Source organism: Harmonia axyridis, chromosome 1, assembly GCF_914767665.1.
Source record: "Harmonia axyridis chromosome 1, icHarAxyr1.1, whole genome shotgun sequence".
NCBI lineage: Eukaryota > Metazoa > Arthropoda > Insecta > Coleoptera > Coccinellidae > Harmonia > Harmonia axyridis.
In genome coordinates, this window is record NC_059501.1 from 76565203 (window position 1) to 76581873 (window position 16671).

At 32.7% G+C, this 16671-nt stretch overlaps 3 protein-coding genes across 3 annotated transcripts; 2 read left to right on the forward strand and 1 right to left on the reverse strand.

The window, feature by feature from the left end:
• Positions 1-239: 239 nt before the first annotated feature.
• On the forward strand, positions 240-4337 carry LOC123674930 (splicing factor 3B subunit 2). The gene is made up of 9 exons (XM_045610107.1): positions 240-381; positions 454-532; positions 596-909; positions 968-1149; positions 1415-1616; positions 1787-1963; positions 2027-2856; positions 3738-4035; positions 4120-4337. The coding sequence occupies exons 1-9, from the start codon at positions 361-363 to the stop codon at positions 4186-4188; spliced, it is 2172 nt and encodes a 723-aa protein (XP_045466063.1). The 5' UTR covers positions 240-360; the 3' UTR covers positions 4189-4337.
• Positions 4338-10975: 6638 nt separating this feature from the next.
• Positions 10976-12727, reverse strand: LOC123676408 (eukaryotic initiation factor 4A-III). Its single transcript, XM_045612291.1, has 4 exons — positions 12431-12727; positions 12006-12341; positions 11656-11878; positions 10976-11574 (listed from the first exon to the last, which is right to left on the reverse strand). Exons 1-4 carry the CDS (start codon positions 12591-12593, stop codon positions 11067-11069), a joined length of 1230 nt encoding a protein of 409 aa, XP_045468247.1. The 5' UTR covers positions 12594-12727; the 3' UTR covers positions 10976-11066.
• A 703-nt stretch (positions 12728-13430) lies between these two features.
• Positions 13431-16434, forward strand: LOC123676418 (kinesin-like protein KIF23). The gene has a single exon (XM_045612300.1). The coding sequence runs from the start codon at positions 13599-13601 to the stop codon at positions 15987-15989; it is 2391 nt and encodes a 796-aa protein (XP_045468256.1). The 5' UTR covers positions 13431-13598; the 3' UTR covers positions 15990-16434.
• The last annotated feature ends 237 nt before the right edge of the window (positions 16435-16671 follow it).

A 16671-nucleotide genomic window follows, 5' to 3' on the forward strand; every position in this document is an offset into this window, starting at 1 on the left:
TCGCTTCAATTATTTGAGAATTTTTGAATTAAAACATAATATTTTTCAAAATGCTTTCTCTAAGTGCAAAATGATTTGAATTTTCAGCAACATGCGCACAGTTTACACGTCGGTCAAACAACCATAGATTAGATATTATTCTTTATGTGATATGTTTCTATGACTCCAAAGATTTCCATAATAACAATATATAATCATTTGAAAAAAGATTCAATACTCTTATCTTATCTTAAATATTTTATACCTTAATATCACTACACAGTAATGTATTAAACTAATTTCATTGTAGATCAGTGACATTTATATTCTGTGATAGATGCCTAACCTATTTCATGAATAAAGTTTGTAAACGAAATAAAAATGGGGGATCAAGCAAATAATGTATGTTTAATATATTTCTTGTATGAAGTATTATCTAATCAACAATGAATTAATTAATTATTTATTTTGTAGATGCCTCCTCCTATGAATCAAATGATGATACCCCCTTTTGGGCCGCCTGGTACTCAGGGTTGGACTGGGGACGATTTTGGTAAGTTAATACAGAGTAACATATAATAAAATCAACGAATTAATAATTTTTCTCTCTTTATAGAACGACCACCTCCAATGGGTCCTCCGCCAATGGGTCCACCACCTATGGGACCACCTCCTGTAGGAGACAAACAACTTCCTTCTTTACTTAGTCTCAAAGTAGATCCTCCAGAGCAGCTTTCGGAACAAACCGGAGAAGTTGTATTACCACAAGTACTTGAAGAAGTTTTGGCTCTAAAGAGTCAGAGAGCAATGGAGTTAGGAACAGACGATTCAGGATCTGGAGCCCCTACTTTGGGAGATCCTGCCCAAGTAGAAACTTCTAAGTCTGCTCCTGTAGAAATTGAAACAGTTTGGGACAAAGAAGATGTTATTGTAAGCTTTTGAAAATTTTTGAGTCTTGTAACCTTGTTTAATCAAATACTTTTTTCAGGAAGAGAATAATGAAAAAAGCGATTCAAAGTCGAACAAAGAGAATAAAACCAATAAAAACAAAAAGAAAAAAAAGAAGAAGAGGAAAACCAAGACACAAACAATAGAAAAGGATAAAAAACTAGAAAATGGTGACAAAACTGTTGAGGAGTTGACTGACCAGAATGAAGAAGTCGAGGTTGAGTAAGTTATTGGTTTAAACAGCCTCTCGTCAAAAATTAAGCGGTATTCAACTTATTTTTGAACTAGTTTGAGCGGAAGTTGAAAATTATCTTGAAATTACTCAAATTTTTTTCCCTTCCATCCACTTTCAATGAAACACAATCTAATATTGATCCAAACTGATCTTAATACAACACACTAATTTGTTGACATTGTTATATACTGCTTTATTCTATGTATAGATATCTAATTTGAAGATAAATATTTGATTCATAAAATTTTCCAGGTATGTTCAAGAAACAATAGGTTTACACGAACTAGCACCACAATATCGCCAGTTTTATCATATCTTAGAATCTTTCAAAATAAGTGAACAGAAGTCTGATCTTCCACCCCCGACTCTGGCAACTCCTACATTCTTATCTAGTAAAGCAGGACTCATAACACCCAGTGATCAGTTTCAAGAAGATGGAGAAGACGGAGATGATGTAAGTTCTATCATTAATAATAATAATATTTGGTTTTTATAGAAGGAAATTACTTTCTGATATAAGAATGTAGTAGGCAAAAATCTATTTGTATTTGTTATATGGAGTAACAAAAGACAAATTTTAGTTGTTGTTGTTTTTTCTGTTTTTTATCACATTTCAATTTTCAGAAAAAACCTGAGGATAAGTCCAAGCTATCCAAACGTAAGTTGAAAAAGATGACTCGTCTTAGTGTCGCTGAGCTAAAACAATTGGTTAATAGACCAGACGTTGTTGAAATGCATGATGTTACTGCAAGGGATCCAAAATTGCTTGTTCAGTTGAAAGCTCATCGGAATACAGTACAGGTAATTTTGTTATTATTTCACATTGAAGCTTTCAAATATTTATATTGAATTTTTTTTCATAAGGTTCCTCGTCATTGGTGTTTCAAACGAAAATATTTACAAGGAAAAAGGGGTATAGAAAAACCTCCATTCAATTTACCAGATTTCATTAAACGTACAGGTATTATGGAAATGAGAGCATCGCTTCAAGATAAAGATGAATCGAAAACATTGAAAGCTAAAATGAGGGAAAGAGCAAGACCAAAGTTGGGAAAAATTGATATCGATTACCAAAAGTTACACGATGCCTTCTTCAAATGGCAAACAAAACCTAAAATGACTATTCATGGGGATCTTTACTATGAAGGTAAAGAATTTGAGACTAGGTTGAAAGAGAAAAAGCCAGGAGACTTGTCCGAAGAACTTAGGACAGCTCTCGGTATGCCGGTTGGACCTAATGCTAACAAAGTTCCTCCCCCATGGCTCATTGCCATGCAGCGTTATGGCCCCCCTCCTAGTTATCCTAACTTGAAAATTCCTGGTCTTAATGCCCCCATACCAGATGGATGTTCATTCGGTTACCATGCCGGTGGTTGGGGTAAACCTCCAGTTGATGAAAACGGTAAACCTTTATATGGTGATGTGTTCGGTACAAATGCAAGCCACATCGATGATATTGGAGATGATCCTACCGTTGATAGGACGTTGTGGGGTGAATTGGAATCTGAATCTGAAGAAGAGAGTGAAGAAGAAGAGGAGGAGGAAGAAAAGGACACTATACCAGATGAATCTGGCCTGGTTACTCCAGCCGAAGGTTTGGTTACGCCAAGTGGTCTTACCAGCATTCCTGCGGGTATGGAGACGCCGGAAGCTATAGAACTTAGGAAAAAGAAGATTGAAAACGAAATGGATGGGTGAGTAATTACAAAAATATATAAAGAAACGAGAAAGTATATGAAACTTAATAAATGAGGACTCGAAAGGTTCGATTTTTCCATTTTCGATATGTATAAATGGTTTTCCAATAGGAGTGATGGTTGCAATGGCAACACTATTATTTTTTGACATTTGTGTCAGTAGGTTATGCTATTCAATCATGAAAAGATACACACTTCAACAATGTTCAGAAATTGTTACATTGTTGAAGGATTCAAGGATGACATTCTTCAGTTAATCGACTCATTTTTTTGTACACAAATTTGAAAGTGATACCAAGTACGCCTCTATACTTAATGCTGGAACCCTTGTATCGTGTAACGAAAATTCTCATTCAAATTAATATACAATATGAAGAATACTGAGTCGTTTTACTGAATAATGTTGTCCTTGAAATCTTCTTAAATTTGTCTTAGTATTCACATATCAGCACTCATTTTAATAAAACTATTTTTAAAGTTTGTTGAAGTATTTATCTTCCCATGATTAAATGGCATAACCTATTGAACACAAATGACATAAGAAATGTCAAAAAATACGCAGTGTTGCCATTAAAACCATTTTAAATTCTCTATATCTATAGGAAAATCTTATATTATGTCAGCACTGAATCATGGACATTTTACATTTAAATTGGTTATGTTTGTGATTGTTTCGATCTTGATTATTATTATTATTCTTGATTATTTTTTCATTGAATCAATCCCAAACGTTTTAGACGTTTAGTCAAATGTTCCCCTATAACAAGCGCCCAAAAAACTGTGATTTTTATGAATTTATGAATCAAAAACGGTTGAACTTTTTGAGTGGGTTGTTGATGTATATTTATTATTCAACCAACTAACAATTTGTTTTTCAGATCGGAAACTCCAGTTCTGTATCACATCATTCCAGAAAAACGTAATGAACGCATAGGTAACTCTATGATGGCTAGCACACATGTCTATGATATGGCCGCAGTTGCACAACCTGCTCAGGGAGGCGGTAGACGTACAGATAAAGAAGGAATGGTGGAGTTGGCTCTTGATCCTTCGGAGTTAGACTTAGATAGTGATGCTATGGCTGTACGTTATGAACAACAAATGAGAGAAAACCAGTCCCAGCTGCAGAAAGAAGATCTCAGCGATATGTTGGCTGAGCATGTGGCTAAACAAAAGGTAATTTTTATTCAAGCATTTGATTTTAACGCTTTATATTTCGGAATAAGGAGTTAATACTAATTGCATCTAATTCTTTTTCAGAATAAACGTAAGAGACAACAGCAACAGGACACAAAACAAACGAAGAAGTATAAGGAATTCAAATTTTAATATTTATGGTGTTTTTCTATTAGGATATTTAAGAACCCTTACTATGTAATATAGTGATTAAATAAGTTTTACAATTATTCAAAAGAACAATTATTTTTCAATGTACAAAATGGAATTTTCTTGTAATAGAAATATAGCTTACAGAACCACAAAGTTTTTTTATTGAACTTGAATTGGAAAATCGGCCAGTTAACCGATGCTAACCTAACCTAACCCTTACTATGAAATATAATTTGAATTTTAATATTTATGGTGTTTTTCTATTAGTATTTTAAGAACACTTACGATGCAATAAAGTGATTAAATTAGTTTTACAATTATTTTTCAATGTACAAAATGGAATTTTCTTGTAATAGAAATATAGCTTACAGAACCACACAGTTTCTTTTTATAGAACTTGAACTGGAAAATCGACCTGTTAACCGATACATATAAGAAATTAAATAAAATGTTTTTTTTATTCCTTGAATTCATCGCTCACTCAAAGCATCTCGCGAACTATAAGACTCAGAGAAAAAGAGAGATATAGAGGAAAATTAGTGTTTCTTAAATGAAACACCCTATATTTTTCGACTCGGTTTTTAGCTGCAGATTTGTCGAAAAGGTCATCCATTTCAAAGATATATCGAGTTTTTTGACTTAATTTTTTTGAAAGGATACCTCATATATAAATATTATTCGGAGATTAGATTCATTCTGTGCCATTGTATAATTGTAATCAAGTCATTTATAGTCATTCCCATAAAAAACCACTAACTCTATGGGCCAGTTGCATGATAGAATAAAAAAGATAGATATGATATCGCGCAGCAGTGGGCGTGTCTAATTCCAATAAGTGACGTCACCTTGTGAGTTCGGCGCAATGTTTACTCACATCGACAATCGACACATTTTTGTGGCCGGACATAATTCGTAGTTTACGTGTGGTTTTGATAGTTTTTTCATTTTCGAAGCCATTTTTCAGTGAATAAATTCAAGAAAATGAGGTGTGCTGTCTTTGGATGTGGTGTCGACAATCAGGCGAAAGGATTTTCGCCTGATACGAAGTTCTTCAGCTTCCCAAAAGACAAAGAATTGGAAGCTAAATGGAAACATATTTGCAAACGAGAAGACAAATTTATCCTGAAAACTGCTCGGATTTGCTCCAAACATTTTTGTGATGAGGATTATGAGCGAAACCTGAAGCACGAGTTGCTTGGATACAAGCCAAAAAAATATAGACCCCTAAAAAAGGACGCTATACCATCAAAAAACTTATCGCTACTTAGCAAATCTGAAAAACTTCAAGAAAAGAGTGCATCTCTCAGGGAAGAACGCATTAAGAATAGGGCACGAGAAAAGGAAAGAAAGGAGTTGATAAAAACTGTTTTGGAAGAGTAAGTTATTTTGGGGATTGTACATTATGTCCTATCATTAGATATACATATATACATCATTTTGTTGGTATTTTTCATTTGAGGTATAATATTTAGCAGTGCACATAGATATTGGGTTATTTGTATACTAATTTGGTTTGGTTTGGATTGGTTTTTACAGTCGTTAATTTGAAGCTGTTGGCAAAAACAATATCCTCCTAGCATGTCTATTAACTAACCCTTGCTGGTCAATTTCAGTTGTCCCTTGCATGTATAATATCCAATAAATAATAATAGGTGTTTTTTGCTTGTAGAGTGAATGTTTTGGATGGTGATAGCGTTAACTTTAGTATAAGTGAATATCATCCGATTAATGAAGAAGAGGATTTGGTAGATGCTCAGGTAGATGTATCTACTCGAGAAATAGGGTACATATTTCATATTTTCATCATAATTTGCCGCTGTAGTTTGAAGTTCTAGTATTCTTGGTTTGGTTTTAATTTTCCTTCTTAATACTATTTTTTAGAGTCAATACTGACACACAAGTAGATGATCGTGACAGAATAATAGCTAGCCTTCAAGAAAAATTGAAAATTTTGGAACATAAACAAGATATTATTGGAAATCTATTTAGCAGGGAACAACTAAAAAAACTAGAGGGATCAAAGGCTCGCCTAAGATGGTCTGTCGAAGACATTTCAAAAGCTATTGTAATATATTCTGCTGGTCCCAGATCATACAGATTGCTCTTGAAGAAAGGGTATCCCTTCCCTGCAGTATCCACTCTTCGATGCTGGCTCAGAAAAATTCAAATTTCTCCTGGAATATTAAAAAGTGTTTTCAATATTATGAAGCTATCAGATATGAGTACTCTGGATAATGTGTGTGTTATATCATTTGATGAAATGAAAATTAGAAAATGTTACCTATACGACAAAGTCAAGGATGAAACTTTGAAGCCATACAGCTATGCACAAGTAGTAATGTTAAGGGGACTTTTCAAAAGTTGGAAGCAGCCTATATTTTATGATTATGATTTCAAGCTTACTAAAGAGAAATTATTTGAGATAATCACCTTTGTGGAATCCTCAGGTAATTAATTATTTCTAGTAAATTAATATGCTTTTTTGGATAATTTAATTTTTCATGAAACAATTTATTAAATAATTACTTGCAGGTTTTCAAGTTGTGGCTATGGTAAGTGATCTGGGAGGTGGAAATAGATCTCTTCATAGTGAACTGAATTTGAAACATAATAACACTAGCTTCACAAATCCTTCTAATGGTGAACCTGTTTTTGTATTTGCTGATGTTCCCCATCTAATGAAGTTAATAAGGAATCACTTTGTTGACTATGGGTTCATAGTAAATGGGAAAGAAATAAATAAAACCACAATTGAACAACTCTTGGAAGTCACAAGCACTTCTGACTTGAGAATAACACACAAAATTTCAAAAGAGTCCTTAAATGTACAAGGAGCTGCCCGTCAAAAAGTAAAACATGCCACAAAGTTATTTTCACATACAATATCAATGGCCATTTCTCGATGTGGAACAATGGGGTCTATAAATCAACCAAACTGGGTAGAATGTGCAGAATTCTTCAAACTGGTATTTATATTATTTGTTTAATTCCATCTTCTTAAAAAATAGTAAGCTATTCCTATGCCTTTTAAGGTGAATGATTGGTTCGATATATTGAATGTACGAGTTCCTAAAAGTGACAGTAGAGATACAACCAAAGCTTATGGACTTGCATTAAGAACACAAGACAGTATACTCACTAAAATGAACCATACTATGGAGAACATGAGAGTGAAGGGCAAAAGAACTTTACTTCCATTTCAAAAAGGTAGGTACAGTAATAAAGTTTTTCTTTATAGCTTTCTATAAACATACATAAACTAAGTGACGTGGCTAGAGGAGGAAAAAAAAGAGGGGTGTTTATGGATGAGTTATCTAACATTGCTTTCATTCTCTGTCAATTTTGTTTAAGAATATTGCAGTTTTTCAGAGGGGTTGTAGCTCAAAGTGTAATTTGGGAGAAATTTGATGCCTACGACAAAGAAGAAGGTCAAAATTTGGCAATAAGAGTTTTATATGACTTATAATCAGTACTTTGGATTTACATAAGGATCAAATTTTCTAGTTTTCTTTGTTTTAGGTGTAATTATGACAAATACCTCTTTGAGATTGTTATTCGAGCATCTGAAGGCAAGATTTTCCACAAAATACCTTCTGACATACAGGCTAAACCAAGACGTTTTGGAAAACTTTTTTGGAGTTATAAGGGCTAAGGGAGGGCTTCATGATCATCCAGATGCCCTTGAGTTTAAATACAGATTGAGGTCCTACATTCTCGGTAGAAATGAGGGCTCTCTTTCAAGTTTTGGCAACGTTGAGGAGGACGATACTCCTGATTTACCTATTGAGGAAGTTAATCTATGTGGACATTATTTTTCAGCGGTTGACGACAACAAAGAACCTGAGGAGCCTAGTGACTCAACAACACTTAACTCAGTTGATATTGAACTGAGTGATATTGAGTATGATGGATTGGAAAACCTGGCTGGTTATATTTGCTATAAAATGAAACATCTTGATACCTCTACCTCTACAACTTCAACATCGAGCTATACTTGGGTTTCACATTTGAGTGAAGGTGGCTTATCAAAGCCATCTTCAGAATTCATGATACAGTTGGAAGAACTTGAGAAAATATTCAGATCTGTAAATAAGGACAGTTTATTGATCTCCAAGAATTATTTGAAGAAATTAGTGGAAATGAGTTCTCATGTGTTGTGTGAAGAGAAGACCAAATTATTGTTTTTTCGTTCTCGAATGTTTTTTAGAATGAGGCAGTTGAATCATGATTTGCTTAATGTTGATATTTCTAGAAAACGAAAATATAAAAAAATAATGAAATAAATATATGAACTGAGTTTTAACATTGTTTTATTTGCAATATAATAGTAAGATTAACCAAGGGTTAGTCTAAGTCTAGTTGTTAGGTAATGATTGTTTTCAGCCTTGTTACTATTGTTGTCGCCTTAGTTACAAGACCTAAACTTAAACTCAGATCTTGATAAATACTGATACTTGATACATTTTTGTTGTTTATATAACACAGTAGGTACAGACTGTCGTGCGATTATATTTTGAACTCTGCACCTACATCCTAATCTACTAAAAGTTGAATTTACTATAGACGAAAATGTTAGTGGTTTGTAGGGCTGGGTGACAGTAAACAATCCTTTTCGATTGGCCGACGTTTCGAGCAAATTTTACTCTTTTTCAAGGCTTAAATAAAATCACAGTCAAACCAATATCACAAATACAAATTAATGACAACGATGGTCAATAAACGATACAACAAGAAATGATGAAGGCGAACACATCAAACTGAAAACAAATTGAATTTACTCTTGTATTTGATATGTATAGTTTTCTAGAGAACCAAAATAGAACTTAAATGGGTAATATATCAAACTTTTTTAATTGATCCAAATATATGACAGGTCTTCTATTTGGGGGGAGGTTTTTGGAGCATATTTATACGATTTTGTTTTGTTTGATGTTGATTTTAATGCCCTGTATACGAATTTTCAGACATATTTCAGAGTGCCATAAGAGGGAGGCTGAAGCCTCAAAGGCCTCCCACGCTACGCCAATGTTCAATACTTTAGTGTTCAAGAGGAGAAACCATTGAACATTCTCATTTCAAGGAGGGACACAATTTTTTTTGCGGCATCTAGGTTATAGGAGAGGTGAAAAATATAAACGGACACCCTGCATTTACTTATTTTGAGTTCGATAATTTTTCATCACATCCAACTAGTAACTTAAAAACCTTCCAAACAACTAATATTTCAAATTTCTACTTGCTAATATTAAAGCGCGCCATGAATAACTCACAAGATGACGTCATGCTGCGCGGATCGGACGAATTTGGAACCGCTACGTATCATATCTCTTCTTTTCATTGTATCATGGGCCAGTTGCACCATTTCCAATTAAAATTGAATGATTAAAAATTTAAAAGTTGATTACTCTATGATTTCTCAAGACAAATCAGATATTAATCAATGTTTAAATTTTAATCAGTGTTAAGGCAAATGGTGCAACTGGCCCTATATCTCTAAAACGATTAATAATTTCTAATTAAGTGAAACGGATAACATTTTTGAAAAACCGTTAACGGGATGCTTTTTGGCAAATCTGTTTTGAAAAACATAGGATGTCCCATTTAACCAACCATTTTTTCTCTATATCTTTCAAATGGTATTTAATTTGTCATGAGTATCATATAAACCATAATAATTAATGAAAAAATGTTTTAGAATATCTCGAACAGAAACCAAGGCAAATATTTGAAACGGTAATTATTCAGAAACTTCTTGTACCTTGAGAACGAATCAAGATATCTATGATCTCCTTTCTGTCATCTTATTATCTCGAAAAAACAGAGATAGGAAGTCCCTGAAGATTTTTTCTCTAGATGCTTTCAGTGAGTATCGAATTTAGAACACCCTATACTGCTATAGTATATCCAAAGTCACTTGGAGGAAGCCCAAATATTACGATTATTTTTTTTTAATATACAAGGATTGTTCAAGTTTCCAGAAATTCCTTTGGGGCCAGTGAATTTATCACCTAACAATACTTTCAAATAAAACCCGGTATTTAGCGGATCGTAGTATCCACTTCAAAAGAGACATCTGGGCAAGCGTTTTTATGGACTACTTCAAGTGATTTTAGATATACTCTACAAGGATATCCAATACAATATTTTTTAAAACAAAATCTGAATACTCATAGTTTTAGAGTTGAATTGAATGGCCGTGGATTCGAATTCCGCCGCTTTATATTCATTAGAATTTTATATTAATATTGTAAAGTTCTTAATTATTAATTTCTTTGGAATTGAAAAAAAATTAGATGACCTTTTATTGAAGAATAAATATGTGCATGATATAATTTTCCGAACAAATATAACTTTTTTTTTTATAAATTTTCACATAAAACTATTATATAACAGTCTCATCAAAGGCTGAAAATCTGGTTCTTATAAAATTAAAAATAAAGACATAAAAACGTTTTCAAAAACTTGCATATGGTAGAAAAGGATGGTAAATCAGACGACCGTTTGAGATTGCTTCACTCATCCTGAAAAGTGGTGGGATCTCGAAAACACTGAAGGGAAAGGAGTATTCAAACTTTAGCATATAAAAACGAATCAGTGTAAAATTTGCAGTGTTTCAATTCAAATTGAGATATATCATGGTAAAAAGGAAAAATAGTTTGAAAATTGAAAGGACTTTTTCACAAAAATTGTTTGTATTCATGTTGATTTTACATTAATGAATTTGCATAATACAAACTTATCTTTAAATAAGAGCCACATATGGATGGAATTAAAATGAGAATAAAAATTTTGTCATAATTTTATATTTAGTCATAATTCAAATAAAAAGTAATTCATATACATTATCAATCCAAATAGTATAAAAAAAAAATAATAAATTAAATCAAATCTGCTACGTTCATTGGCATTTCATCAATCTGTGTTGAATAATATTGTTCAATATCTCTGAGAATCCTGATATCATCAGACTTGACAAAGTTTATAGCGACACCCTTGCGACCAAATCTTCCAGAGCGACCAATACGATGAATGTACAATTCTCTGTTGTTGGGAAGGTCGTAGTTGATAACCAAACTGACCTGTTGTACATCGATACCTCTAGCCAAAACATCTGTTGTGATGAGTACTCTGCTTTGTCCGGACCTGAATTCCTTCATGATTCCATCTCTTTCTTTTTGGGGCATATCTCCATGCATAGAACTGACAGTGAAGTTGTTTTCCCTCATTTTTTCTGTCAACCAATCTACCTTACGCTTGGTGTTGCAGAATATAACAGCTTGTGTGATGGTTAAAGTATCATATAAATCACATAGTGTGTCAAATTTCCATTCTTCACGCTCGACAGCTACGAAAAATTGTTTGATTCCTTCCAATGTCAACTCATCACTGAAAAATGAAAATGCTTTTTAGTATACAAAATTTATATTTCAATATTTACGTATTTATTATTATAATAATATTACCTACCGCTTAACAAGAATTCTTATAGGATCCGTCATAAATTTGGAAGTTATTTCCAAGATTTCATGTGGTAAAGTGGCTGAAATCAGAACAACCTGGGTTGAGGGTGGCAAATATCTATAAACATCATAAATTTGCTCTTTAAAACCTTTGTTCAACATTTCATCGGCTTCATCAAGAACTAGCATTGTAACTTTCCTGGTACGTAAGGCCCTTCTTCTTATCATATCTAGAATAATAATAACATTTTCTTTATTTCCGATCTCTAATCAGTACATAAATAAATAGAACATGAAATTTTGAAATTACATGAGACTACAGTAATTTGATATATATCTTTGGTTGTTACCACTTACCATAAACTCTGCCTGGGGTGCCGCTAACAACATGTGTACCATAATCCAACTTTCTTATATCTTCTCCCAAATTGGTACCTCCTATGCAAGCATGACATTGAACATTCATGAAGTCTCCTAAAGCTAGAATAACTTTTTGGATCTGTACTGCCAATTCACGAGTAGGTGATAAACACAAAACTTGTGTTTCTCTTAGAGTCAGATCTAATTGTTGAAGAATTGCAATCGAGAATGTTGCAGTTTTACCAGTACCAGATTGTGCTTGTGCAATAACATCTCTTCCTCTCATTATTGGCTTTATAGCTCTTTGTTGAATAGCTGAAGGCCTTTCGAATCCTGAAATAGAAGTATTATAAAAGTAATTCAATGAATTGAAATTAATATCATCAAGTAATTTGAAACTTAGGCTTAGATTTTCAACTTACCATATGCAAATATTCCTCTGACCAGCTGTTCTTTCAAATTCATGTTATTGAAATTATCAATTACTTCAACATCTTCACTAGTTTCGAATTCAACATTAGTTAAATCCTCAAAAACTGCACTACGGCCCCCGACCGAAGCCGATCTTGCAGCATTATTAGCCATATTTGCAACCACTTTTAATGGAAATTGATAGATTTATATTTTAAAGTAAAAGTAGATCACTACGTAATCTACGTATCCCACTTTATATGACAACAATCAGAATACTAACTTACATTAATCACAAGCTTTTCTGTTGGAGGTTATCAATTTTTCTGCTTTATCCATAGAATAATATAATTCTTCTTCTTCTTCTTCTATATGGTTTTTTGGGCTCAACCATAGGTTATGTACCCAGTCTCAGAATTATAACTTATCATTACTTCTTTTTTAACCACGACAGTAGCTGATCTCATAAAAAAACCACAGAACACTAGAAAACTCATCTTCAGCCCACAGAAATAATAATATTTGTGTACTGTGTTTCTTTCACAATTTCATAATAATCACAGAACACTAATATATAACGAGCGTAAATTAAAATTCGTGGTAAAGAGTGCTGTGAACTGAAGAAGAGTTTTCTAGTATTCTGTGATAATAATATTTTATATTCTATGTTTCATTCAGAGTTCTTCTTTTTTGAATCAGTGGTCATAACAATTAGTTATGAATCCAACTCCTTCAAAAAAAAAATACAAATGGGGCTGGTATCAAGACTACTTGCACCATTTTATTCGAACCTACTAACTAATCTGCTAACTCAAAATAAAAAATATTTTCAACTGTGGGTTTATTTTCACCTTTTTGGTGAGTGTTACAAAATACTAATTCATCTGAAAGTAGAAATGCATAGATACTGAATATTTATAATTTTTATTTGCTTATTTCAAATTTACGCCTTAGTCTTAAAATCATGAAAAAGACAACATTTCTTGTCAGAAATTCAGTATCTGTCAAAAAGTCAAACTGTCAATTTCAAAATAAGTAACGGTCTTCCAAACCAAACAAATTCGAATTCTAAATGTGAATGCGAATTGAAAAAATCAAACTAGTAGTAAGTAACAGTGTAGTTAAAAAGTGAAAATAAAGGAGTTTTTGATATTGATAACGAAAAGAAAAACTTGGAAGATGAATACTCCTTTTAGATCTACACATCACACTCCAAGAATGTTGAGGAGGGAAAAAACAAATCTCTCTACTGCAAGCTCTGATTCATTGAAAGAACCGGTAAGAGTCTATTGTAGAATACGCCCTTTGAACGATGAAAATGATGCATCGTGTATTTCTTTGATATCACCTACAGTATTATCACTCAATACTGCTTCAGATCCAAAGTATACATTTCAAAGAGAACTTCACTGTCAGTTCAAGCAGATTTTCACTTCTTATGCCACTCAAAAAGAAGTATTTGATTTTGTTGCTTTGCCTCTTCTTCAGGATTTATTGAAGGGTAAAAATGCTTTATTGCTTGGTTATGGTGTAACTGGTTCAGGAAAAACACATACTTTGTCTGGTGAGCCCAGTGATCCAGGAATAATGCCTCGTTGTATTAACTCAATATTCAATACAATAGGTAATTATCAAACACCTAAATTCACTGTAAAACCAGATAGAATGAATGGATTTCAAATTCAGTCAGAAAATGATGCTATTCAGGATAGGCTTTTGGAAAATAAAGCAAATAATGCTAAAGCTGCCAGAGGTAAAACTCCCAGGAAGGTTGTTGAGCAACCACATTTTTTCAACGATGGGATTAAGATCAGTGATATGGATGATACTTGTTCCTATGCTGTATTTGTTAGCTACGTAGAAATCTACAATAACATTGTTTATGATCTATTAGATGAGTCAAATGGTAAAAATTTACAACCAAAAATTCTCAGGGAAGATTTACAAAAAAATATGTATGTTATTGGGGTAACAGAAGTGGAGGTTAAATCTGCCGAGGAAGCTTTTGAAGTTCTCAATGCTGGCAAGAAGAAGAAGAGAATGGGACATACCTTAATGAATTCAGAATCGAGTCGTTCGCATTCAGTATTCAATATTCGTTTAGTTCAAATTGAACAAGTCGCTCATAACAGCGATGGAGTTGCTGTGATACCAGACTCTAATTTGATCAGAATATCACAGTTGAGTTTGGCTGACTTGGCTGGATCTGAAAGGACAAATCGAACCCAAACAACAGGTATGAGACTAAAAGAAGCTGGAAGAATCAATAATTCTCTAATGTGTCTGAGAAATTGTTTAGAAATCTTGAGAGAAAATCAGCTTACAGGATCCAATAAGTTGGTACCCTATAGAGACAGCAGGTTAACTTTTCTTTTCAAGAATTTCTTCGAAGGATATGGAAAAGTTGAAATGATGGTTTGTGTGAATCCTTCCATAAAAGATTTTGATGAGAATTTGCAAGTTATGAAATTTGCAGAAATGTCCCAAGACATCAAGATTAAAAAGAATGAACATAAAGACACACCATTTGTAAAGAAAACGGTGAAAAGGACTTTAAATACACCTTTGTCAGTAACTAAAGCCAAATCTAATTCTTCATTTACATTGCCCAAAATACCAAGTTTCATGTTTAATCCCAGTAATTTTGATGATATGATGGCTAATTTGGATCAAGTAGCAAAAGTTTTGCGACTGAGGAGTTCTAAATTCCTTGGAATTCACCATAGTGAATATGGTAATAAGGAAATTAGTTTCAGAAAAAGGTTATGTGAAATGAACGAAGACTATATCCTAAACGCTTCTGAAATGAAGAGTATGAAAGCAATGATCAAAAAGGAAAAACAGGATAGTTATAACCTTAAGAATAAAATTTCTGATTTAGAAACTGTCAACGATAGTCTTGCATCTAAAAATGAAGAACTGGAAGCTGTTATAAGAAGTATGAGGCAGACAATCGATGAGAAAGATATGAGAATCAATCAAAAAATTTTGGAGAAGGAGAGGGCTAAACAGAGGTTTAATTTAGCTAATGAAAAAATATCTCAAGAACTGGACAATAAATTGAGACGACAGCGGGAACAAATACATGCGTCAATGCAAGCTAAAGAAAACAAATTGAAAAGGGTGAGAGAAATATTGGACAGTAATGATGTGGCAGAAGAAGAAAAACGGGAATATACATATGATGCACAATCTATGACACCACCAATGCAAGATATCGTAAATTCTCCCAATAAAAACTTTCATACGCCTGCACCAAGGAACAGACGTTCAAGATCTGATGGAGAAGTTTGGCTGGAACACAATTCTGTTAAGCCAGTACCATTAGGCACTCTTTTGCAACCAGCTATGAAGAAACGAAAATCATTGACTAAATTAACTAAGGCTAGTGATATAACGAATCCTAAACAAAGTAAATATTGTTTAATTGCTCAAGACCAAGACACTGATGGTGAAATTGAAACAAAAGTGTATAAAGGTGATATTGTGACGACATGTGGAGGGGGAGCTCAAGTTATTTTCAATGATGTTGAATTGTTGAGACAGAAAAGCCCAACTGCCAGTCCTTAGCTATTTTAATTTTTTAACTTAGAAATATAATACAATAGTAATACAAACTACAGTTTGTTATTACTAATGATTAATTATCAGTGATTTTAATTGTAAGACTTAAAAAAGTACTTAAACTCATGTGTTTCATGGTTATGGAAATAGATTTTTTGTTGAAGAAACAAAAGTTTTATCATGTGATTCTGTCTTCATTTTATAAACACTTGACTAATTATTGTTAATTAGTAATTATTCTTTTACTTTTAATTAATATTCTGAAACATTTTGTTATAGTAATTATATACGCTCGGTGATTTTAAATGTAAGTGATTCTAAATGTACTAGAAATGTAGTGTTTCTTGGTCATAATTTTTGTGAAAGAAACAAAAGTCTGATTGTGTGAATTTGTAATTTATATACATATTTGTAAAAATGAATTCACTTGATAAATGATTTTTTAATAAGACTCTTTTTTAATAAGAACCTAATACAATTTCAATTTTCGTTTTATCTTCACCAAAAAGAATTTAATTTGCTACAATGCAAGAATGTGAGCAAAAGTAGTTATATCTTCTTATTGTTCATGAAATTGTGTCCTTTTTTCAACAAAAACAACTGAATATAAACTTTTGGGCAAGATAATTTTCGGACAAATATTTTTATAATTATTGTAATAGTTCTCATAAAATATTATGGAGTTCTA

Coding starts and splice junctions, on each gene's coding strand:
- LOC123674930 (XM_045610107.1), top strand. CDS start 361: ATGGGGGATCAAGCAAATAAT. Junction 2,857..3,737: donor ATTGAAAACGAAATGGATGG/GTGAGTAATTAC, acceptor TTTGTTTTTCAG/ATCGGAAACTCCAGTTCTGT. Junction 4,036..4,119: donor AGCATGTGGCTAAACAAAAG/GTAATTTTTATT, acceptor ATTCTTTTTCAG/AATAAACGTAAGAGACAACA.
- LOC123676418 (XM_045612300.1), top strand. CDS start 13,599: ATGAATACTCCTTTTAGATCTACACATCACACTCCAAGAATGTTGAGG.
- LOC123676408 (XM_045612291.1), bottom strand. CDS start 12,593: ATGGCTAATAATGCTGCAAGATCGGCTTCGGTCGGGGGCCGTAGTGCA. Junction 11,879..12,005: donor CACCCCAGGCAGAGTTTATG/GTAAGTGGTAAC, acceptor TTATTATTCTAG/ATATGATAAGAAGAAGGGCC. Junction 11,575..11,655: donor ATAAGAATTCTTGTTAAGCG/GTAGGTAATATT, acceptor TTCATTTTTCAG/TGATGAGTTGACATTGGAAG.